Here is a 26,061-nt window from a genome sequence, read left to right as displayed (position 1 = left end):
TGAATTAGATGTACCTGAAATATTAAAAGAAAAATTATTAAATAGTTTTATAATACATTCAAGGGAAGAAGAGGAAAGCTCTTTAGAAGAAGAAGAAATCTATTAATTAAAAGAATCATGTTTATCTTAACAATCTTCTAATGATGAATCAAAAGAAGATAAAGTACAAATTTGTAATTGTTCAGATAAGAACAATTGTATTTGTAATAAAACCATTAATGTATTATCAACTCATGAAGATATTATATTAGAATTAATTGATAAAATTAATAACCCACAGAAAAGAAAAGAGTATTTAGAAAAATTAAAAGATACTTTTACTAATCAAAACACTTCAGTAATTATCCCAACACCTTCATCATAAAATTCTCAGAAAAAGTTGACAGATTTAAATCAGAAACACAAAAAATAACATTGCAAGATTTAAAACAATAAACTAATGAAATAAAACAAGAGATTAGAAATTTGAAAGCATCTAATACTAAGCTTGAAGTTTCAAATGAACAATTAATACAAGAAATTATCTTATGAAAAATTGATAAAAATATTAATTTACAAGGAGAAAGCTCAGCAATAGTTATTAAAGAAGAGCCAAAAAATTTCATTAATATCCTTAATACGATAAATTTTCAAAAATTGTATACTGGGGTAACTATTTCTATTAACAAAAAATTGTTTTTTACATCAATCGCTTTATTAGATATAAGAGCATATTTAAATTGTATATAAGAAAGAACAATACCTTCTAAACATTTTGAAAAAACAAAAGAGACACTCACTCAAGTTAATGGAGTGAACTTAAATACAAATTATAAATTATCTAATGCACATATATGTAATAATGGAATTTGCATGGAGCTCTCTTGGGCAGATTTCTGAGTCCTTTTGTGTGGAACTTTTGACCCTTTGCAAGTATTTTCTCACAATGATTCTTTGATAAATGATGTTCGCCTTTGAGTGAAGTTTCTATAGATATCTTATTTGTTTCATTCCATGGTTAATTGGTCTATCAAAAACATTTTTAACCATGGAAAGCTCATTCTAGGTGTAAAACTGAAGAGTATGTTATGTTTTGAAATTTTTGACCCAACTAATGGACATATCTTGGTCCTAAAATTTTATGTAGTAATGTTATCATGTGTTCATAAATGTTAATTGATATTTTATTGAATGAATAAAGCTTTTGATAATTGATCTTCTTAGATCTAGAAACTTGAAAACTGGAAGTGAAAAAATAGTTTTTGTTTTGTAAAAGTTTGGATATTTCTAGGTAATCTTACTCCAAAAGTTTTGATATTTTTATGTGATGATCCTAAGCCTCTTGTATGCATTTTAGGATGTTATTTTGAATTTATTTAGTATTAGTTTTAAAGATATGATTTTTCTATGTTGGAGGATTTCAGTTAGGCCTAAGATTTGATATTTTGGGTTAGATTCATGTTTAATTGATTTTTAGCCATGTGATTTTAAGTTTGATGGTTGGATCTTCTTTAGGATACATTTTTAAACCATTTTATACTTTAGTTTGAAGACATCATACTTTTAAGCCATGGATCAAGAGATTGATCAAAGTTAGTTAAGAAAAAAATTTCTATTTTTGGACTAAGTGTAAAACCAAAAACTCCAAGTATTTTTTTGTGATTTTTGGTGACTTTTGTTTGATGATTTAAAGCATGGTTGATCTTAAGATGATGTTATGAATATGTTAGAATTAATATTTTATTTTAGTTTTTGAAATTCTTGGAGATATTTTGATAAGGTCAAAACTTGTGATTCAAGGGTTTGTTTTGTTGTTGAAAAGTTTGGATCCTTTTACAAAAAGTTTGGTGTTGATTATTAGTTTTTTTTCTTAATAGATATTTTAAGTATGGTTTTAAACTTAGAATAGGAAGATCTTTATTGTAAAATTTTGGTTTAATCATGAGTTTTGAAGTTGGAAAAAATTGCAACAAAAATTAAAAGAAATGGCCTATGAATGTTTCGGCCATAGTGAGTTTCCTATAGTTGTGAATTATTTTAAATTTTTCTGAGTTGATATTTGAGTTTAGGACAAAATTTACATGAGGAATGTAAATTTTAATAATTTTTGAAATTAGGATGTGAAATCCTTATGTTAGAGGTAAAATAGTAATTTTACCATAAGCTGTCTCTTTTACACTTTTTTAATTGTTACTAATTAAATTTCTTACTTTCAGAATACTCTCTTACATTTTTCATATTTCACACTTTATTCTCGTAATATATGGCAATTGTGTTAAGTTACTTCTTAACTTATTATCAATTTACTATGTATGTGTGATAGGTAAGGAAATTACAGTTTATGTTTATATATTGTTATAGATGATATTCCATGCCATGTCATTACATGTTTATCTATTACATGAATTATTATATCACAAAATACTTATCTATTACACAATATATTCTATCACATTTTGCATTCTGTTACAAGTATGTCACATTACGTACGCCATCTGCTACATGTATGTCATGTCACATAATATTCACTGTTACATCTTATACCATGTTACAAAATAGTGTCTATTACATATATGCCATATTACAAAATGTTGCATGTTATATGTATTCCATATTATGAAGTATTGTCTATTATATCTCAATAGTCATGTTTCTTGAGTTACATTCAAGTCATGTTATGTGACATCAAGACTTTTGTCCTTTTGTATTCCCGATATATTTTCTCTTAAATATAGTTGTGTATTTTGAGAACAGTTAAGTTTCAGTTATAAATTAATGTGTACTGCGATCAAAGATGATATGCGCTGTCTAGTATTGCAGTCAAGGCTATGTATTGCCCGATACTAACATGAATGAGTATAATCTATTGTATTACAGATTATGTCAAGTCACGTTATGCTTATTATTTCATGCCATGTTATGTCAAGCTACGTTATGCTTATTATTTTATACCATGTTATGTCAAGTTATGTCATGTTTACTATTGACTTTGATTATGCATTCATACCTTTATTGATATGCATGCATTATGAACCTGTGTGGGAGTTTCTTATTAACTTACTAAGATTTGTAATCAAATCTCACCATAGTAGTCCTAACTACCATTCTCTTTGAATAGTAGGCAATGTGTCAAGATCAAAGTAGGAAGCATACACTGGTAGACTGGAGGAGGTTGACTAGATACTGTAGACGCAACGGGAAGTTTAGAACTTCTATAGTTAGGTTTTTGGGGTAGTATTCTGGCCTCGTTAGTCGAATTACCTAAGTTACTCGATGAACTGACCTAATAGTGTATTTTGGTAATGTAAATATAGAGTTTAGTCTCCCACATTTTGAGATGACAGTCTTTTGAGATCCGTACTGTAATAGTAGATGTTTATTTTATTAAGTATCTATCGTTTATGCTTTATTTTATTAAGGATGTATGGTTTACGCTTTATAGGTTTGGTTCATAGTATTGCTTAAAAAAAAAAATTATTCGCTGCGAGTATTGCATAATATTATATACATGTTAGGAACATTGCATCTTATATATTATAAACGAGAACTAGTAACCTTGTGTTACATGTCCTAATATTTTGGATGTCCATCCAATCCCAAGTGGAATCTGGGGGCGTCACATCGAATAACCTGAATTCGAGTAGCCATTAACATGCATTCACACTCTAGAAATTATTAAGCTGGGTATTAAACTCTCTACTTTCCACTGTAAGTAATCCATTGTATTAAGAAAATAATATCTGTCACTCTACAAGACTCAAAGCCCTATTTATACATTTTATATTTCACTAAGGTACTCTATACAATTAAAGAATAAAGTAAACATACACTACACTTGTAAAGAATGTAAATAATTAACATTACAATCTAATACTCCCCCTCAAGATGGACTACATATATTTAATAGTCTCATCTTGCCAATGAGATGGTTAAACTGATTTAAACCTAGAGACTTTGTCAAGACATCAGCAATTTGACAACCTGTTTTGACATGGAATAGCTTGATCACACCTGCTTGCATCTTCTCCCTCACAAGATGACAGTCTATCTCAATATGTTTTGTTCTTTCATGGTATACCAGATTAGAAACTTGTGAATAGCAGCTTGTGAATCACAGTACATTAAAATTGGATGTGAGTGTGAAATCTCAAAATCTGCTAACAAATTTTTCAGTCAAAGTATTTCACAAATCCCAGCTGCCATTGCCCTATATTATGACTCAACTGAAGATCTGGAAATTGTTTGTTGCTTCTTTGACTTCTAATTGACCAAATTATCCCCCAAAAACACAGTGTAACCAATGACAGATTTCCTGGTATCTGGGTATGCTGCCCAATCTGAATCTGTGTACACTTTGAGCTGGAAATCAGTGGAAGCAGACGAGAAAAATAATCCTAAGCCAATTGTGGCTTTGACATATTGAACCACCCTATTTGCTGCTGCCACGTGTGGTACCCGAGGCCTATGCATGAACTGGCTTAATTTTTGCACTGAAAAAGCAATGTCTAGTCTTGTAATGGTTAGATAAATCAACCTACCAATTAATCTCCTAAACTGAGAAGGATCTTCTAACTCATCCCCACTTTCAGCATTCAAAATCAAATTTTGTTCCATGGGTGAAGATGGTGGTTTACAACTAGACAAGCCACAATCTTCAATAATTTCTAGAGAATACTTTCTCTGACACAGATGAATTCTCTTAGCAGATCTGCCTGCTTCAAGGTCTAAGAAATATTTCAAAGGACCTAGGTCTTTCATCTTAAAATGACTTTTCAGATATGACTTCAAAGCTTCTACAGCAGCAGTATCATTACTCGAGACTAAAATATCATCTACATACGCAAGAAGAAAGATAACTAAAGTACCCTCTTGTTTGCTGAAAAATGAGTAGTCTGATCTTGATTGAGTAAACCAATTAAGCAACAATGTCGATGAGAATTTTGCAAACCATTGCCTTGATGCTTGTTTCAAGCCATACAAAGATTTCTTAAGTTTGCATACAAGTGTTGACTCCCCCTTGCTGTCAAAACTAGATAGCAATGACATGTAAACCTCTTCTTGAAGCTCACCATTCAAGAAGGCATTGTTTACATCTAGCTGGAAAATTGGCCACTGTTTGGCAGCAGTGATTGAAAGAAAAATTCTCACAGTAGTGAGTTTGGTTACTGGACTAAAAGTCTCATAGTAGTCATGTCCTTCTAACTGGGTGTAACCCTTGGCTACTAACCTAGCCTTACATCTTTCCACACTCCCATCAGACTTCAATTTCAACTTGCACACCCATTTACATCCAACTGGGCATTTACCAAGGGGTAAAGGGACTAAATCCCAAGTGAGTTTGACAGCTTGAGAATAAGATTTAGATTTAACAAGAATAGACATAGATAGAACAAAAGATTTATGAGATGGGGAAAGTTTATCATATGTCAAAGAATAATATTAACATTACAATCTAATACTGGGAAAATCCGATTGCCCTTTGAATTATTTGGGTGTACTTGCATACAGAAAATTCTTTGGCTTTAGCTAATACATCCCAAGATTTGTCAGAACCATTGAGCATACACAGTACTGGATCATGAGGCATTTGCATGACGTACTGATCAAAGCCAGTATCACTAAGAAATTTTCTTTGCAAGCATTTATAAATGGTTAATTGTCATCCTTTTGTCTCCTGTTGTGCCATTACTTGAAGCCACTGAGAAAAGAATATCACACAGCCTGCAGTTTTATATATATATGCACCCATAAAGAAGTGTTGGATAGCTCATTAAAATAAAAAGAGTTTGAGCCTTTTGGTTGATATACGTTGTCACGATCCCACGCATATGCTCTTTCTTGTAAGACATGATTTTCCTGGTTTTAATCATATCTTTCACAAACAAGCTTGCAAACAGAAGAACGTACCACCGAGAAAAAGCACATTTTAAATATATATATATATATATATAGTAATATTACGTTCACTTCTCTCTAAACATATCAAAATTACACTCTCATCATTCCACACCTACCCTATATTTAGAATTTTAGATACAATTAAAAAGCACAAAATAGTTTTTAATTTTTTACCACCATATATGTTTGGATACAAGAAGTATTTCATCTCATCCATCTCATCGCATCTCATCTCATATTATAATTACAATTTTTTCAAATTTCTACACAAAATTTAATAAAAAATTCAACTTATTCAAATCTAAAATAATAATAATATTAAAAAATAATATTCTAGCAACATTTTATTCAATTTTCAATTTTCAACTCAACTAATTTCAACTCACTATCCAAACCGCACCCAATTTTTATACTAGTTGCCCAATTTCTGATGCATGGGGATTTGAATCTAATGATGTTGAATTTGATAGATTTTAAGTTGATAGAGCTAGACTATCTCATAAAAGGCAGATCGACACAAATATGACAAGAAAAAGTGCAACTTCTTTAGACTAAGACGGATGTTCTGGTTGAATCTTTTACTTATAAAAGTTGGCCAACCTTGTTTTCATAAAGCAATGTCATTTATGCGAGCATGTAACTTGATATAGAGACATGATTGGAGTAGATTCGTTTCATCACTTCCACATGTTGCACTCTCTACCTTTTTCACATTCAATTCGGTAAGAAATTTTGTTTAAAAGCAATTAAATGCTTGGGGGTGTGAGATTATTTTTAGCCTGTATAATGCTTGTCAACCTTTTATCTTGCATTGTACCATTAATTGAAGCCATTGAGAGAAGATCACATATATAGCCAGTTTTATGCACCTATAAAGAAGTGTTAAATAACTCATTAAAATAAAAGAGTCTGGTCGCCTTTTAGTTGATATACGTTGTCATGCACGATCCCGTATGCTCTTTGGGCCTAGTAAGCTCTGGAAATATTGTTGGAATTTTTTTTTCTTTTTAGTATTAATTAAATTTCTTCCACACGTGAAAAGGCCTTCTTAATTGGACCAACTAATGTATCATAGTCTGAAATAGATTCAAGATTGCGTCCACACTACTTATGGTACGTTGGACCTCCTCTTTCATCTTAATTATCTCGTATCATTTTATCTCATCATTACAACATTTTTAAGTTTTCATACAAAATATAATAAACGATTCAATTTTTTCAAATCTCAAAACAACAACAACAACAACAACAACAACAATAATAATAATAAATAAATAAAAATCTAATAATATTTTATTCAACTTTCAATTTTTATCTAAAAGGTACAATCTCATCTCATCATACAAACAAGCTTTTAGTCAGTTTTCCCTAAGAACTTTCGACATTCTTGTTAGATATTTTAACATGAACATTAATAAACGGATCTTCGATTTCATATGATCCACAATAATAAACAGTAATAAATAAATGCGTACTTTTCTCCATCAGTTTGATGAAGAATTAAATCTGGCTATGAGAGAAGGATCACCCTAGCAACTTTGCCTCACAAGTGTCTCACGATGGTAAAAGGCACTCTAATGTTGTAGGTAAGAACCCTTTAATCCCTCAATGCTATTTATAGATTTCTGACCATCAAGAAATCTAAGAGTTTGTATCTGACTATAATTAGAGATAGAGTTTTAATCTTATCTCTTAGGATTTCTGTTATCCCGTTATCACTCATCTTTAATCTGATAAACTTGAGCTATTTCAAATTTTATTAAGATGGGTGTGTGGGACATAGACTTTAAATAAAACTCTTACATTCTCCCACTTGGCCCATACGCCCATAAAATAATATTTTTTGTTTATGGGTTTATTACAGGAAATTAACCATACTGCGCAAATTCATTTCCTGAACCTTTCAGAGCTCAAAGTATGTTACATGAGTTCTGTAATATCAATGTTAAATCAACTACCGATGCGAGTCATGGCGGTCCTTTGTTATATAATCAACAAATTCCCTTCCATGTACCACAATACCAGCAACCAATTTTACATGATCTTTAATTGGGATAATTAAGGCTAATACCGTAATGCCTTGGGTTCCAATTCATGTCTGTTGTAGACATTATCTTGTCAACATTCTTCCAAACCATTCAATGTACAAAAATTGGAAAGACAAGAAAACAGAAACAAAACAACCATAATAGATATCATTAAGTGTCCAAAACAAAATAAAAGATCTACGAGCTCAATTAACATGTTTACATCATAAGACCCATTCTGTCAACATGTTCTTTAAACTGTTTCGCTACTAGACCCTTTGTTAATGGGTCTGCTATCATAAGCGTAGTACTAATATGTTCTATGGACACTGTCTGTTTCTGTACTTCCTCCTTGACACTTAGGTATTTGAGCTCCATGTGTTTAGCACCTTTAGAATACTTATCATTTTTGCAGAAATATACTGCAGAGGAATTATCACAATAAATTCTCAGCGGCCTTTCTATAGAGTCAACAACTCCAAGCCCTGAGATAAAGTTCCTCAGCCATAAACCATGCACTGTGGCCTCAAAGCATGCCACAAACTCAGCCTCCATTGTTGATGAAGCAGTGATAGTTTGCTTCATACTTTTCCATGAGATCGCTCCACCGGCTAGTAGGAAAACATATCCAGAAGTAGATTTCCTACTATCAGAACAACCGGCAAAATCAGAGTCTGAGTATCCAATTACCTCTAAGTTGTCAGTTCTCCTAAAGGTAAGCTGGTAATCCTTAGTTCCTTGCAGATATCGCAATACCCTCTTTGCTGCTTTCCAATGAGACATCCCTGGGTTACTCTGGTAACGCCCAAGCATGCCAACTGCAAAACTGATGTCTGGCCTCGTGCAAATCTGTGCATATATCAAGCTCCCCACAACCGAAGCATAGGGGATTTTTGTCATCTCTTTACGCTCCCAATCAGTTTTAGGACATTGTGATAGGCTAAACTTATCACCTTTTGATATCGGAGTATCAAGTGATGAGCAACTTTTCATGCCAAATCTCTCAAGAACTCTTTCTATGTAATTTTTCTGAGACAATCCCAACAGTCCTTGTTTTCGATCCCGGAGGATTTCAATTCCGATCACAAAGGATGCCTCACCCATATCTTTCATTTCAAAGTTCTTAGATAGAAAACTCTTGGTTTCATAAAGTAAGCCAAGATCACTACTAGCCAACAAGATATCATCAACATACAGGATCAAAAATATAAACTTGCTCCCACTGACCTTTAGGTATATACATCGATCAACGATGTTTTCTTTAAATCCAAAGGCAGTAATGGTATCATTGAACTTTAAGTACCACTATCGGGAAGCTTGTTTAAGCCCGTATATTGATTTCTTAAGCTTACATACTAGGTGATCTTTGCCCTTTTCTGAGTAGCCCTCTGGCTGCTCCATGTAGACCACTTCGTCCAAACTTCCATTTAGAAAAGCTGTTTTCACATCCATCTGGTGTAACTCTAAATCAAAATGAGCCACCAATGCCATGATGATTCTTAATGAGTCATTTTTAGATACTGGAGAAAAGGTCTCTTTGTAATCAATGCCTTCTTTCTGGGTGAAACCCTTAGCAACAAGTCTGGCCTTATGTCGTTCGACGTTGCCTTTAGAGTCGCGTTTGGTCTTAAAGACCCATTTACACCCGACTCTTTTACACCCTTTAGGCAACTCAACGAGATCCCAAACATGATTTTGATCCATGGATTTCAACTCTTCTTTCATGGCATCGATCCATTTACTAGAATCACATCTCTCTATAGCTTGTGAAAACGTTAGTGGATCTTCACTTGTCCCAATGTCAAATTCAGATTCTTGGAGATATACCACATAGTCTGCTGAAATAGCAGGTCTCCGATCTCTCTGAGATCTGCGTAAGACTATCTGTTCTGGTAACTCCGAACTTGGTTCATCAGTGATATTATCATTCTGAGATGGGTGATCATTTTCTTGTTCCAATGTATCATTGTGATGATCAATTAGAGGAACCATTATCTTTTCTGAGGATGTAGGTATGGGGACATCTACTCGTACTTCCTCAATGATCACATCTCTAGGTTCTATTTTCCCACTGATTTCGCCAAGTTCAATGAATTTGGCATTCCCTGTTTCCACTATTCTTAGACTGTGATTAGGATAGTAAAACCTATACCCTTTGGATCTCTCTGGGTAGCCAATAAAGTACCCACTTACTGTTCTGGGATCCAATTTCTTTTCATGTGAGTTGTAAAGTCTCGCTTCTGCTGGGCAACCCCAAACATGCATGTGTCTTAAACTTGGTGTCCTACCAGTCCATAACTCGAAAGGAGTTTTTGGAACTGACTTACTAGGAACCCGGTTTAAGATATAAGTTGTCGTCTTAATGGCTTCACCCCACAATGATTTGGGTAAGGTAGAATTGCTTACCATACTTCTGACCATATCCAATAAAGTCCGATTACGCCTTTCAGCAACACCGTTCTGCTGTGGCGTCCCTGGCATCGTGTACTGTGCAACAATGCCACGTTGTTCTAGAAGTTTGGCGAATGGGCCAGGGTTACGACCCGATTCGTCATACTTTCCATAGTATTCTCCACCTCGATCCGACCTGATGATTTTCACCTTTCTATCTAACTGTCTTTCCACCTCCATGAGAAATACCTCAAGTACTGAAACAGCTTGAGATTTCTCATGTAGCAGATAGATATATCCAAACCGTGAAAAATCATCTATAAAGGTGATAAAATACTTTTCTCCACCAAAACATTCAGTGGAGAATGGTCCACATATATCTGTGTGAATTATTTCAAGAAGCTCTTTACTTCTTGTGGCACCTTTCTTAGTATGTTTGGTTTGCTTTCCTTTAATGCAATCCACACATATTTCAAGATTAGTAAAATCTAAATGCGGAAGTATCCCTTCTTTTACTAATCTCTCTAACCTTTCTTTGGAGATGTGCCCCAATCTCTTATGCCACAAGTCATAAGAATGTTCATTCATCATGTTTCTTTTAGTTCTAATACACATTTCATGGTTATGGGTATAGGTATTATGAATAAATGTATTATCGAGACAAAGTCGATAAAGACCATCGGAAAGAAACCCAGAACCAATAGATAAAGAGTCTCTGAACAAATTGAAACTACCATTGTGAAATGAAAAGGAATAACCATCAGAGTCCAATCTAGAAAGGGAAATTAAATTATGCCTCACAGAAGGCACAAAAACTGTGTTATGAAGGTCTAAACAATGACCAGTACTCAAAACTAAACGAAAAGTCCCTATGGCCAAAACTTCAGCCTTATTCTCATTTCCCATAAAAATAAATCGCTCACTGGGGCTTGGTGTTTGGCTTGTAAGGTATCCCTGCATGGTTATAGAAACATGAACATTAGCACCTGAATCTAGCCACCAAGAATTAGTAGGAACATTTACAAGGTTTGATTCAAAACATACAAGGGCAAGAGGCTTACCCTTCTTTTCAAACCAAGCCTTACGTTTCTGACACTCAGATTTCATGTGTCCATTTTTCCCACACCAGTAGCATTTGGTACTACGATGTTGAACCTGATTAACATTTCCAGGCTCCTTTCCTCTTGGTGGTCCAATTCGTTTCTTTTTACTATAATGGTGCTTTTTCTTTCCAGCTTCTTTGGTCACAAAATTAGCAGAGTAATGCCCTTGTTGTTTCAGTCTTACTTCCTCCTGAACTACCATACTTGCCAGCTCATTCACATTCCATTTATCCTTAATAGAATTATAATGCATCTGAAATGGACCATACTGAGGTGGCAATGAGTTCAGAACAAACTGAACGATAAAGGACTCCTTTACCTTCATTCCCAGGGTTTGTAATCTAGCGGCAATATTTGTCATTTCAAGGATATGCTCTTGCATTCCTTTGGCTCCATCATATTTCATGGTGGTAAGTCTAGCCATCAGTGTTCCTGCTAAAGACTTATCTGCAGACTTAAATCTCTCCTCAGTATTTTTCAAAAAACTTTGGGCATCCTCAACACTAGGGAGTGAATTTTTAATATTTTCAGATATGGTCATTTTCATGAACATTAGACTTAGCCTGTTTGATCTCTCCCACTGGTTAAATGACTCTTTCTCATCCCTGTTACTCTCTTCAGTGATGGGTGGTGGTTTTGGACTTGTAAGGGATGAGTCCAGGTCAAGGACCCCTAAGGTGAATCTGACTCGCTCAACCCACTCAGAAAAATTAGAGCCATTCAAAACAGGAACTGATGAAGTTTGTGAATGTAATGATGTCGGTACATTTACTGCAAGAAAATATTCGTCACATAATGCTTTGAGTTAGACACTTATAAACAATAATCAGAATTTAAATAATTATGGATGAACTAGTAGTATCATCAAAACCCTCCTTTGGGAGTAGATCTTAATACACAAAGTGTTCTCACCAATATTAAATTCTGTGGATGAACTAAGTGTATCATCAGAATTCTCCTTTGGGAGTAAACTCTGACATACAAATTGTTCCCTCCAACTTTTCTTTTGATGGATGAACTAGTAGTGTCATCAAAACCCTCCTTTGGGAGTAGATCTTGACATACAAAGTGTTCACTCCAACCTTAATTTGATAGATAAACTAGTAGTATCATCAAGATTCTCCTTTGGGAGTAGATCTTGACACACAAGATTGTTCATTCTATCATATCCACTTTACTATGGAATTTAATGATTGTTCACCTAAATTGAAGAAAATCTTGTACCTTTGGGCAACCAAGTTTTTCTTTAATTTTGATGAAAATCACTTATCCATATTGGATAAATAATTATATATAGCATGATAATAAGAGCCAATTCATACATGTATTTTATGTATGTAATAATAATATGCATGTGACATTTAATAAAATGTAATACATGTATTTAACAATAATATCATGCAAATAACATTTAATAAAATTTAATGCATGTATGTAACAATAATAACATGCATATAACATTTAATCAAACTTTTCATATATGTAAATAACAATAATAACATGTATATATAAATAAATAAATAAATAAAATTCAGATTTTTTTAATTAAAAAAATAATAATAATAATAATAATAATAATATTTTAATCTGACCGGTCCGGTCCAGGTCTGAACCGGACCGATTCAGAAAACCGGACCGAGATCCAAGTCAACTGGATCTGTTGACCTGGGGCGGACCTAGTGTACAGGCCCGTCTCACCTTCCCCCTTTTTTTTTTTTGTTTTATTATTGGGCTGGGCCACCTATTGGCCTGTTTGCTTTCTTTTATTGGACTGGAATTAAAAACCTCTAATGTAATGCGTTGGGCCGAAGCCCACAGCCCATAAACCTTCAGCACATGTTATGAAAACCTAACTAATCTTCTTCTTCAGATTTCCAGCGCCGCACCATCTTAGCACAGCTCAGATGCGGTGCAATTTCCTCAACAAGCATGCAGTTCATCAGGGATCACTGCATATCACGGTGGTCCTCACCGGCGAGGAGGAGAACGACAAGGTATCCCCGGCCTCCACCCGCCGCCGAGGTCCACCCCTCCTCTCCATTTTTTTTTTTTTTTTAATCTGTTCTTGTAACAGCCGCGGCCAGTGGGCTTGATAGCCCTCTGCCGCTGTTACAGAGGCACCGCGGAGGACTTCCACTCCTCCTCCCAATGCCGACCTTAGGGCAGCAACCATTCGGGGCGTCACAGACTCACAGCCCCTCATGCTGCACACTGTCGAAACCACACGGTGGCCCTTCCTCAACCCATTCTTTTCCCATTTCAGATACAATAAGTACAGTTCATGAAATCTAAAATATGTAATTCTTTAAACAATACACGCGGAAGTGAAAATAAAACCAAGGAGATGTACAGTACGGAAGAAAAAAGTAGAAAGAAAACCGAATTGCTTTTCATTAATGTGAGTGTATCGTTCTTTCTCAAATAGTAAGTATATTATTTTTTAATCTTTTTCGATATAATGAAATCACAATACACGACAATATATATTTACTGAATATCTTATTAAGATCATAAAAAATCTATAACCATGCTCTGATATCACATGTTAGATATTTTAACATGAATATTAATAAACGGATCTTCGATTTCATATGATCCACAATAATAAACAGTAATAAATAAATGCGTACCTTTCTCCATCAGTTTGATGAAGAATTAAATCTGGCTATGAGAGAAGGATCACCCTAGCAACTTTGCCTCACAAGTGTCTCACGATGGCAAAAGGCACTCTAATGTTGTAGGTGAGAACCCTTTAATCCCTCAGTGCTATTTATAGATTTCTGACCATCAAGAAATCTAAGAGTTTGTATCTGACTATAATTAGAGATAGAGTTTTAATCTTATCTCTTAGGATTTCTGTTATCCCGTTATCACTCATCTTTAATCTGATAAACTTGAGCTATTTCAAATTTTATTAAGATGAGTGTGTGGGACATAGAGTTTAAATAAAACTCTTACAATTCTATCATAAAATAATCAGAAATTCTATCTTTTTAGTTCAATATAATAAAATGTCCTTTTGGCTGGTAGTTAATTCATTTTCTGGTTTGTGAAACGTGCATGGTTGAATATGGATCGATCATATAATATATCCGTCGAGAATAAAGCAAGGAATTAAATTAATTCATTTGTTTTGAACATTAATTAATTTTTTTCTTAAAACAAACCCATTTTGTACCCTTTGCTTTTTGTTTTTTTGTTTTTACTTTTATTTTTTTTATTTTTATTTTTTTTTCACTGTCATCCAGGGCTAAAGGTCCCAATTAAGGAAGTGATTAATCTACCTAGGAACTGGCTGGAAATAATATTCTAAACACAAATTGCATTCACAATCCCGGTACATATAAATAGATATATATAGACCTGATCTGGACCATAATTAGAAAAGAGAAATACAACATATAATTTTCTGGATACATGCATACTACAACGTTATTTTTTATTCCATATAAGTCTCGCAGCTTAATATTACTTCTGTTCCTTACAAAGGAGCAGATCCACCATAAGTACTGTGGGATGCTGCAAATTAAGAGCCACATTTCAGACATTTATTCTTTATTTGGTCCAGAAAGGCCATATGTAAACATCCAGATAACGATTATCCTCTTTTTGTCAGAGAAATAGTCACATTCATGATGCTGCTGCTCTCTTTGCAAACGCTTCCAGCAAGAATTTCTTTGTACTTGCGGAAAACCTCCTCTATGATTGCATCTCCAAAATGACTAACAAGGAAAGGTTCAACCACAGCTCTTACGCACATTGCCAAGTCGGCAACTGCCTCAGAGAAGTTGCGTTCACCAAACATACTACTCCATTTGAGTTCAGAAACCTCCAAGCGATCAATCGAGAAATAATTCTCCATCAAAACTACAGATTTCACCTCCGACGCAGATGGCGCATAGTGAGGTAGGTTGAAGGAGTCCAGTTTTTCTTCTCCAATAAGTCCCTATATATATATATATCATATATAGATCATGAAGAACATATGTTACATGATAGATATATATATATTATATATATATCTATTCTATTATATTAAGTTGCTATCTAGTTATGAATAGTGACTTCTGTTATTTTTTTGTTAATTTTACTTGTTTTTCCTTTAAGTTCGTTAAGTCTTGTTTTACCAAAATACCCTTAAGACCCTTGACCATTTAACATGTAACTTCCTTGTCGAATTTAATGAAGAATCATGTTTTACCAAAAGGTCTTTAAGATCCTTAACCGTTTGACGTATAGCTTATTTATAAAATTTAATTAAGGATCATGTTTTACCAAAAGGTTGTTAATAGCCCCAAGGCGCACATGAATTAAAGTTTCTTTTTTCATGTCCTTTTTGTTCTGACACTATACTCATTTTCCTTTCTTTTTGTTTCACTTTTTTTTATTAAAAAAATTAAAATAATTTTACTCTTTAGAACATAAAAGCTTTAGATTATTTCCATTGTAAAATTCAACTTTAAGTAAATTTAATTAATAAAATACTTAAAACACTCAATATGTAATATTAATTATTCATTTAATTAGAATATAATTATTATTAATATTATAATTAGTAGAACTCTAAAATGTGATAAAAATAAACATTAAAAAATTATTAAATTAATAATATTTAATTATTATATAGAGAGTAAATAAATAATTCAATATGGATACATACTAATGCTTACATTTTGCTGAAGTTTAGATTATTTTTTATCTTGATTTTTTGCCTTTATTTAACCTTATATTTTATTTTCCCAAACATATAAGCTAGTGACTTTTACACTTTTTTTTTATATTATTTAAATCATTATTCAGGCACATCCCGGGGCCAATGCACCTAAGGTCGTTCCCGTGTGTGTGTATACATTTATATATATATATATATATATATGTATATGTGTGTGTGTGTGTATCAATATGCAATAGAGATGGTTACGTACCTTATCGACCATGTCACAGAGTGCGATAGCTAAAACCTCCCAAATGTAACAACACTCTTTGGTGGATGGATCCTCGCTTTTTCTCCCCAAAAACGTTAAAACCATTCGCCCTCCTACCGCCAACTCCTCTGCACGAGACTTCAAAAACATTGAGAAATCTTTTTGAAACTGCGCATAGTAAGCCTTTGCCACATTTGGAGGGCTTGTGCTTGAGATGTAAATGCTCCTTTTGTTATTCTCCAAATGTTCAGGAACCTAATTATGAACAGAAACAATAGTATTAATTATGTATTTCGTGGTTTTAAGTGCTCCAATATTCCACATATTCAAATTATTAGAAACTTATTATCTAGAGTAAAGAATTTATGGGAGGAGCTCAAAGGGCAAGCCGACTTGATTTAAAATCTTGATTGGTGTAGGTCAAGAGGTCGAGACTCTACTTACACAATAATACTTAATTCGGCGCCATCTTCAAGGTTTGAAACTCTACTTACAGTACTCATGCATGCAATCCCATTAGGTCAAGGTTTGAAAAGTACTCCAGTTTGTCCGCTTGTATCCCTAGTCGGCTGAGGAACTAATTTTTAGTGACTCGTTTGTTTATTTTCCTTAAAATCAATACTTTTATTTCTTCATTTCTTTTTGAAAATATTTTAGTTCATAGTGATCAACATAATGCAAACATCACATTCATATCTACATTCTATTTTTTCATTTGACAAAAAAAGTTACCTGAGATAACCAATGGAGGCTATACGAAGAAAATGTAAAATGGAGACTCTTTTTGGGAAAAAGCCTGCCATAAAAGGAACCTGGAACTCCCGAGAAGAAAAATGAACCAGCATCCACCCCCAGTTGAGAACTGAACTTTTTCTGGAAGCTTGGCAATAACTTGAATATGACATTAAAGTCATTTTCAGGAAGGTCATTCAAGAACACTTGATATTCAGGTGACTGTTGGCCTTGTTGTCGGCGAAGCTTTTCCACTACCTTGATAAGTTCAGAAACTGCAAACAAAGTATTAGGTCCAGAAGAACAACCAAAGTCTGCAATGACTAGGCTGCTTGGTGAAGTACTATTGTAGTAGAGATTGGTTATAGCTTCCTCTATGATGGGCATCGTCATAGATATCACCTTCAGCTGTCGAAAATCCAATAAAAGAATTTCGATGAGTTAATCAACAAGCATGATGCCTAAAAGTTGCGTAGATAACTAATTGTCATCAATCAATTATTTTGACAATGGAATGAAAAATATATTAATTATTAGTATACAAATACATATGCATATGCGTGTGCGCGCACACACGTTACGTACACTCATATAGGTAATGGTGTGTGTGGAGGGATAGCTAGGTTCACCTGAACTTTGGAGTTCTTTGCATAACTTGTTTCTCCCATTCCTGCATTCATGATTTCCATTTCTCGTACTCTCTCTTTTTGTGATTTGGTAGCTGATAAGTGAGTTTGTGCTTATTGTGTTGTCGTAGAGGTACCCTATTTATATTGGTAGATACGACCACTTTCTCAAGAACTAGTATACTCTTAATTTGTTTTACTGATCATAAGGCTCGTGAATTAACACTCGTTTAGAATATGATATTTAGTGGTCTTTAATTTGTCGTCACTCATTAAATCATTTCCATGTACCATCTACCAACTACACATCTTGCATTTAATATCGATCCAATTCTGTATTTAGGCCTATAAACGCGGACTCGTGCTTTATATGGAAACTTTTGAGTTAAGCCAATTTAAGGAATATATATATATAATTAAAAAAATTAAGAATTAATAAAGAAAAACCTGATCAAAAACTGATTGAACTGGACCAAATTGATAGGTTCAGTCTAGTTTATACGCAGTCTGGTGAGATATGTACCAGTTCTTAAGAACCTAATTAAATACGGCTCTAACTCATTAAATCATTTTCATCTACCATGTTGGAACTACTCATCCTGAATCTAATATTCTTAATTAATTCTGTCAAGGAAATATGTTCACTTGAAAATCTAAACGACGTTTTTTATACACTTTCGCTTGAAAATCTCAACGTGTTTCTAATTAACTGCTCGTATGAGTAGTCTTGCCAGCTAGCGTACGTTATCCATCTGCTTTATATATTCGCTTAGAAAAATATATATATATATATTTATTATTATTTTATTTATTTATTAAATCAGGTTAATTTATAAATTTATTTTTATATAATTTTTTTATATCTAAACTATTTTTATTTATTTATTTCAATTTTGATTTGTTAGAGACATGGCCCATGCCATTGATTTCTCAGCTCCTAATTGAATAAATTTCTCCAATAAACATAATGCTGACGTGTAAGGATTATTTTATTTACAAGTTTCGTTGCACACAGCCTGGTGTGTTAGCAGAGTAGTACTTGTTGTGAGGCTCATTCAACTCAAAACAAAAATCAAAACACCAATTATTTATAATATATATCTATATGTATATGCACTACATTGCTATTCTACTCTCGTTCTACTATGTAAAATATGATAAATTACATAATGAAATAAAAATAAGATGAGAATATAGAATTTGGCATTACTTTTTTTAAAAATAGTTTATGTAGAACACTTCTATAGACTATATCAGCGGCACGTTTAGAAAAATTTAATTAATAGCGCTCTATACTTTTCCTTGTTTGAGATTCGGCTGTTGTGCGTTGTGACGTTTAGGCTTAACGCGGACTCGTGCTATATATGAAAAGTCTTGAGTTAGCCAATTTTAGGGGTGTAACAAATAATCAGAAAATCGGTTGAGTCAAACCAGACCGGATTGAATTGATAGGTTCAATTTGATTTGTAAGCAGTCTAGTGCGATACCAATTTTGAAGAATTTAAACAGGTTCAATACCCATTTTCATAAAACCAATTTAAATGAATAGGATCGGTATATATATATTTAAAAAAAATATATATTATATTATATATTTATATGTTAAATTGCTAATTCTAATATATCATAAAATTCTTTTATATATATATATATATATAAAGAGGATAGTATCTAAATTTTATTGATAACCATCACTTATGGCAGAGAAAAAAAGTAATTACGACCCGAGACCTAGGAGTTATAAATATTAAAAAAGGTCCAAACCCAAGCCTCAAAAAAATTCTTAGAAACTCAACTACAATACAATTGCCACAAAGAATACAAGAAATTAAGAACAAAGCAAACAACCTACGAGAAAAAAAAAAGCACATGCATATAAATACGATAAGAATTAACCAACTGCAAAATTAAAATATACCTGATAAGGAAAATCTCAAATAAGGAAAACCAATTCCATCCATGTGAAGAAAAACTCTTAATTTATTAATCAACGGAACTCGGTCACCAAACCAATCCAAAGTTAAACCCCTTGCACCCAGAAAAATTGACACTAATGTATCCACAGATAAGAGAGACCAAATTTATCCATACGGAGAAGACTTCTTAATTTGTTAGGAACCATATAATAAAATTCTAATCTTATTATTAAAATCTATTAATCTTATAACATAAGATTAATATAACATGTAATATAACATAAAATTAATCATATAATTTTTAATATAACATATAAATTTTAATTTTATTATTATAAAATTAATATAACATATTTTATCTAAACACTGCTACCGGTACGTTTGTATAAATTAATAACATTTATTTAAACGTCACCATTAAGACGTTGGCCCATTTTATAAATCAACCAGGTTTATCTAAACTCTACCACTTGTACTTTTTCGGTATTATGGATACTAAAAAAAAAAAAAACATACAACAAGAGCAGTGGCTGCCAATTTTGACCAGCAACATCAACATGTGTTTGATTTATTGGCAGTTGGTGCTGTAAGAGATTAGGTACATTTATTGGCAGGTGTTCTTAGAAATTTAGACACACATTAATTGATCTAAAAAGGCGATCAATTAATGTGCAGAAGAAAGAGTTTTAGAAAACTCACCTCTATTTTTTATGACTGGTTTTTTGATTTTTTTGTAAAAAAAATTGTATAAGATATAAACACTCTACTACTGTGAAAAGAATATTTTATAGAATATTTTATTTCTAGCACTTCTTTAAAAAGAAAATTTAAACTCAGATCAGTATATGCACACAGAAAAAGATGTTACAATTATAAAATATTTTCAAAAATAAAAATAGTAAAACGTTTTACAAAGAAATAAACTTTTTCAAGGAAAAGAAACTATTTGGTGGAAAATTGAAAAGAAGGAGAAAAGGAAAATCTAGATAAAGTTTTCCAAAGTATATCCGACTCTCCGGTAAGTATTTTGGATTGTTTTATTGTTTTACATAAATCTTAAAGATATTTTTAGAAACATGCATGTCAGAATGTATCATTCTGTGTGAAATGGATTTAATGCGTGATACATGAAAGGCTGTAAAAGATGTCGTAGGAATCGTGAGAGAAGCCTTCTCCCACGGGACCCTAGAAATTTTATGGTTGTGGTTACGTCGTTATCGAGGCAATTACTATTGGACTAGTTATGGGCCCTAGGTAGGCCTAGGTTTGGAGTCTATCTATACTTCTTCTAGAAGGAAAGTGAAGCTAGAACACTCTTGCTTTCAAGATTAATAGTGCACGTTGTTCATAAGAATGGAGGTTTATTTGAGGAAATTAAGAATCTATCAAGTAGGTTTGAAGTTATGTGATAGATTTATGTACGGTGCATGTATGGCATTAAATGATGACTAGTGGACTATATCTTACGTTCTGTAGGTAATGTGTATGTATCACCCAACAATAATTATAGATAGTGTATATGTAAATATTTCGTAATTATTTAAAAAAAAAGTTATTATTAAAAATTTAATTTTTTTTATGTACACATCATATGTAAACTTTAAAATACTACCCATTTACAAGTTCTCTACAATTTTTTTAAAAAAATAATATTTTTTTAAAATATTTATTTTGATTTTGATTTGATGTGTTTAAAATTTAAAAAAATATTATTTATTGATATATTATAAATGAATTGTAGATAAATTGTAAGGATATCATCTCCCTTAAAAAGGTATTTTTAATAATATTATAATTTTTTTAAAATATTTGAAATCATTAAAATATACATTAAAAAAATAAAAAATTTACCTTATCGGCCATGTGTGGCTGTAGAGCCTAACGTGCATATAAGCATGTGAAACATGCTTTTTCACAAATTATGTATATAATAAAGTTGAAGGACACCACCAAATAAACAGTATTATGATTATTTTTTGTGAAAAAAAAATATAGTTGTAAGTATAATTATGTATTAATTTATCTATCAATATGATGTGATTGGTTAAAAAATAAATTTTATTAAAAATAATATTAATTTAAATTTTAAATATGAATAAATTAATATTAATATATAAATTAATACATGACTATACTTTTATATATATATATATATATATATATAGTAAAATCACCTTCTTCGTCTTATTGCATGAGGTTTGCACGATTCTGCTCGGCGGTGACGTAATCGAGTTCCAAGTCATGAGACGTAGAAGCAGCAGTACACAAATTAGTCACGGCACGTCTGAGCTAGAGATCATTCTCATGTCTTTTCAAGTTTTGTGCTTGCTCATGGAATCCCGGCTTTTTCTCTTGCCTACCACCCTGTAGTCCTTAAAAAGAACAGAAAATACTACCCCTTGTCCATTGACCCTGTTACATGACCATTATTATATGGTAATGTTACTTTATTATTCTTTTAATATATATATATATATATTTTTAAGCAAGTGATTTTATATATATAAAACTCTACGGGTATAAGATATAAAATTTAAGAAGGATAAGAGTCTCAATAATCATTTCAAAACAAACAAAAGTAACACCAAATAAAAAAAAAAGGGAGTTTCAAAGCCAAAAACTTTGCTCCACCCAATCCCACTAACGAGATGCCGCTTAAAGCAGTTTTAAAATAATCTGATGAATAAATTATTAAACTACGACTTAAAGCCGTAGTTGAGAAAGATGCGATGCTTTTTGTTGATCTGGTCCGACTGAGGGAGATTTCCATAATCATTTTATCTTGATCTTTAGTTAGGAAAAACGGAACCATAAGGATGTAAAAACTAGATAAAGTGCCGATACACTAACAAAAAACCGTCACTAGAGGTGGTGGCGCGTGAGCCACCCTATGCAGAGAAATGTAACCGGTTCTGAGAGATCGGGGCCGCTGGCCCAAACGGAGCCGCGTGTGGCAGCAGGAGACTCGCCCATTAACGGCCTCGCTTGGGTTTTACACGCATAGACAAGCTCGCGTGAGAAGAACATGCCACACTAATCGGCAGTTTTCTACTACCTTCCGACAAATCGACTGCTAGGGAGTCCAGAGGTAGGGCGCATGTTGGTCTACAAAGTTCGGCGAGCAGCAGATCGGGACACCATTGTGCTACAGGCAAAAGTTTGAAAAAAAAAAAACCCTATATAGACACAGCCTAAGGAGGATGGACAGGCGGAGGGCGGAAGGAGCCGAAGCTCCCCCTGGGCAGAGCGGCTATGGCTGGCTGACTGGGCACTGGTTGTTAGACAGAAAACGCTAGAGAAAAAAGTTTCGTTCTAGGTTGCATAGCCTTTATACTTCTTTTAATATTATTTTATTACTCAATTTTTTTTTTCATTTTGATTTTTAAATTTAGATTAAAAATATTTAAACATGACCTTTTTGTATAATTTAAAAGAAAATAAATTCAATTAACCAATCTAATCATGCGATTTGATTAAAAAACAAATTCAATTTTATCAAAATTAACGGAAAAAGTAAAAGAATATCAATTTTTATAAAATTAATTTTTTTTAAAAAATAAATTACATAATTACGTTAGTTGATTAAATTTATTTTTTTAGATTATACAAGAAGGTCACGTTCTGAAATTTTTAATCTAAATTTAATGAACAAAATGAAAAAAAAATAAAAATAAATAGTAAACAACAGTAAAAAATGTGTAAAGATATCATTACCCATATTATATTCCCATGAAATTAAACAAACTCTACCATTAGTTTTTGGGAAAGGAAAATGTTTTGTATAGTTGTAAGCATATGTTCATGTTTCGCATATTTATTTAAAAAAAACAAATCTATAATGATGAGACGTTTCACTTTTTGTCAAATAAAATAGGGGGAGCTAGCTTGCATACTTAACACTATAAAACTATTATTATTATTTAAAGAGTAATGTTACATACAGTTATTGTTATATATTTTTTGTGCATTTCACTAATATGATTAACTGGATTAATTTTTTTTTAATACACAACTAATCATATTACTAGAGTGCATCAAGGAATCTGTAAAAATGATTGCACATAAAATTTTTATTATTTAAAATGGCTAGTGAACTCAGCAACCGGCCTAATTTCCTGGTTCTTTCTACGGCAGGCTTTTCCCAAGCAAAACTCTGCATTTTATCCATTCTTCTTATAGCCTCCAATGGCTGTCTAAGGTTATTAACTTTTTGTATAAAAGATTGGAACATCTAGTACGTACTCCCATACCAGATGATACAGAATGGATGAAAGTGGACATATTTAAAACCAATACAAGATATATATATATATATGTATATGTGTATATATATGTGTATACATACACACACTACCAAAACAAGTTTTCATTTTAATATCTTGAATTTTATGTATGGATAGTGCTAGGGCCACCGAGAGTGGTCCCGACATTGCCCACGGATAAAGCCAATTCTCTTTTCTTTTTATGAATTTGTTTAATCTCTTTAAATATTTAAAAAAATAATTACAACATTATTAAAAAAATACTTAATTATTAAGTAAAACAAAAAGAATCGAGACCCATTGTCGGGACCCATTATCAGGAGAAGAAGCATTTTCCTTTTATGTATATAAGAAGCTAGCCTAGTTTCCAATTTGAGCTGTGAAAGGAATCCGCAAGTGTTTTGGACTTCAAAATTGAGGATTATATATGTATGTAGATTTATTAAAAGAAATATATGCATAGTCATATGAATAAGTCCGGTGCATGGAAATTTTAAAGATAGAATAGACGAATCCAACAATTTTACATGCAATTCCACTTTTTTATGCCTAAGGATATATCATAGAGGTCCCCAATTTCTACTTATGATGAAGATAACCTCTGCATTCAGTTAATTGATTATAAGCAAAGAAACAAGTAAAGGAATTATCTTTTTTAAAGAACTAGGGATGGAGAAGTCCACAAAGTCTTTCATCATAGATACTTTTGCAAACATCAAACAAATTTGAATCACAATGAAATAAATTTATTGCAACAGAGTGTGTCTGTCTTACGGATCACTTCAGAAGTGATTGTTGCTTTTAATTAGGTTCCTAAGCAAGTGGAGAGCAACAAAGGGAACATTTACATGGCAAAAACAAGCCCGCCAAGCGTACTAGGGCTTACCATGCATAGGTTCAAAAAGATTTCTCAATGTTTTTGAAGCGTCGTGCAGAAGAGTTGGTGCTAGGTGGACGAATGGTTTTAACATTTTTGGGAAGAAGAAGTGAAGATCCATCAAGCAAAGAGTGTTGTTACATATGGGAACTTTTGGCTATTATACTCAATGTAATGGTCTCCACGGAACTAAACTTTAAAAACTTTTTTGTTTTTTATTTTTTACGTATAAATAGTACAGAAAATTTTCATATAGCAATTCCCTATTAGTAGCTAAGAAGGAAAGATATTAAAGCTTCACAGCTTAAACCTATGTTTAATTCTCTACAATCCTTACAGGGACTCATAGAAGAAGACAAAATGGATTCTTTCAACATTCCTCAATACACACCATCTCCATCTGAACTGAAATTCAAAGTTCTGACAGAACGATCCTTCTTCATTGATTACCTAGAGGTATCTGAAGTGAATTGGAGCGTTAATAATACAAGTGAAATAAACTCATCTGATGATCAGTTTTACGATGACGGTTATCATGTTGCAAAGTGTATTGAGAGCTGTGGCTGAACTCTTGCTTGTTAGTCACTTTGGAGATGCAATCATTGAGGAGGTTTTCAATAGATATAGGGAAATTCTTTCCGATCGAATTTCTAAAGAGAACACTAGCTTTTTCAATGTGACTGTTTCCTTGATAAAAAAAGGAATGATCATGACCAAGATATATACATTATGGCTTGCTTAATTTGCGTACCAAACACTAGCTAGAAGTACTACTGTCATATTTAGTTTGAAATAAGGTGGTTTCTTCAACTAATTAGCTTTTTCATCGCACGAATGACCATCAATGAATCATGCACCTAGCTATGTAAGGTAGGGTACGGTACGTACTTCTCCAAGAATGGTTATGTCGTTCCAGTTAATTATTGTATTTTTCTTTTCTAATTTCGGTGCAGGGGGCGTTCATTAATATATTATCCAGTACTAGTACTGCATGCTTTGTTTTTAAATGTGTGCTGAGTTATGTGTATGAAAGTTTCCCTTGGAATTTTCTTTATCGTCCTTATAATATGTTTTGTATATATTTTTTCTGGCATGATCAATATATATAGCAGATTCCCAGAAACCGAAACATGCAATTTGGTTATGTAGATAATTGATCATCTGATGTGAATTTCAATCGACTCGCTTTGAGACCCAACAACAATATTGAAAAACAAATCCAAGAAAGTCAAATTCAAGTCTATGGATGGAGGAATCTAGACCCGTTGAGATCTCGTTTTAAGAACTAGATTATATGAAAATCTAGACCCGTTGAATAACTCGTC

The 26,061-nt window shown here is 32.7% G+C and overlaps 2 protein-coding genes and 1 pseudogene across 2 annotated transcripts; 1 reads left to right on the top strand and 2 right to left on the bottom strand.

The window, feature by feature from the left end:
- Positions 1–8,123: 8,123 nt before the first annotated feature.
- LOC122316128 (secreted RxLR effector protein 161-like) lies at positions 8,124–8,804 on the bottom strand. The gene has a single exon (XM_043132664.1). It carries the CDS (start codon positions 8,802–8,804, stop codon positions 8,124–8,126), a length of 681 nt encoding a protein of 226 aa, XP_042988598.1.
- A 5,901-nt stretch (positions 8,805–14,705) lies between these two features.
- Positions 14,706–19,203, bottom strand: LOC122316127 (S-adenosyl-L-methionine:benzoic acid/salicylic acid carboxyl methyltransferase 1-like). The gene is made up of 5 exons (XM_043132663.1): positions 19,200–19,203; positions 17,685–17,794; positions 17,056–17,463; positions 16,324–16,578; positions 14,706–15,344 (listed from the first exon to the last, which is right to left on the bottom strand). Exons 1-5 carry the CDS (start codon positions 19,201–19,203, stop codon positions 14,997–14,999), a joined length of 1,125 nt encoding a protein of 374 aa, XP_042988597.1. The 3' UTR covers positions 14,706–14,996.
- Positions 19,204–23,708: 4,505 nt separating this feature from the next.
- LOC122316126 lies at positions 23,709–25,478 on the top strand (annotated as a pseudogene).
- Positions 25,479–26,061: the final 583 nt, after the last annotated feature.

The sequence above is a fragment of the Carya illinoinensis genome, chromosome 7 (assembly GCF_018687715.1).
Source record: "Carya illinoinensis cultivar Pawnee chromosome 7, C.illinoinensisPawnee_v1, whole genome shotgun sequence".
NCBI lineage: Eukaryota > Viridiplantae > Streptophyta > Magnoliopsida > Fagales > Juglandaceae > Carya > Carya illinoinensis.
The sequence above is the reverse complement of the archived record's forward strand: the minus strand, read 5'-3'. Positions and strand labels throughout refer to the sequence as shown.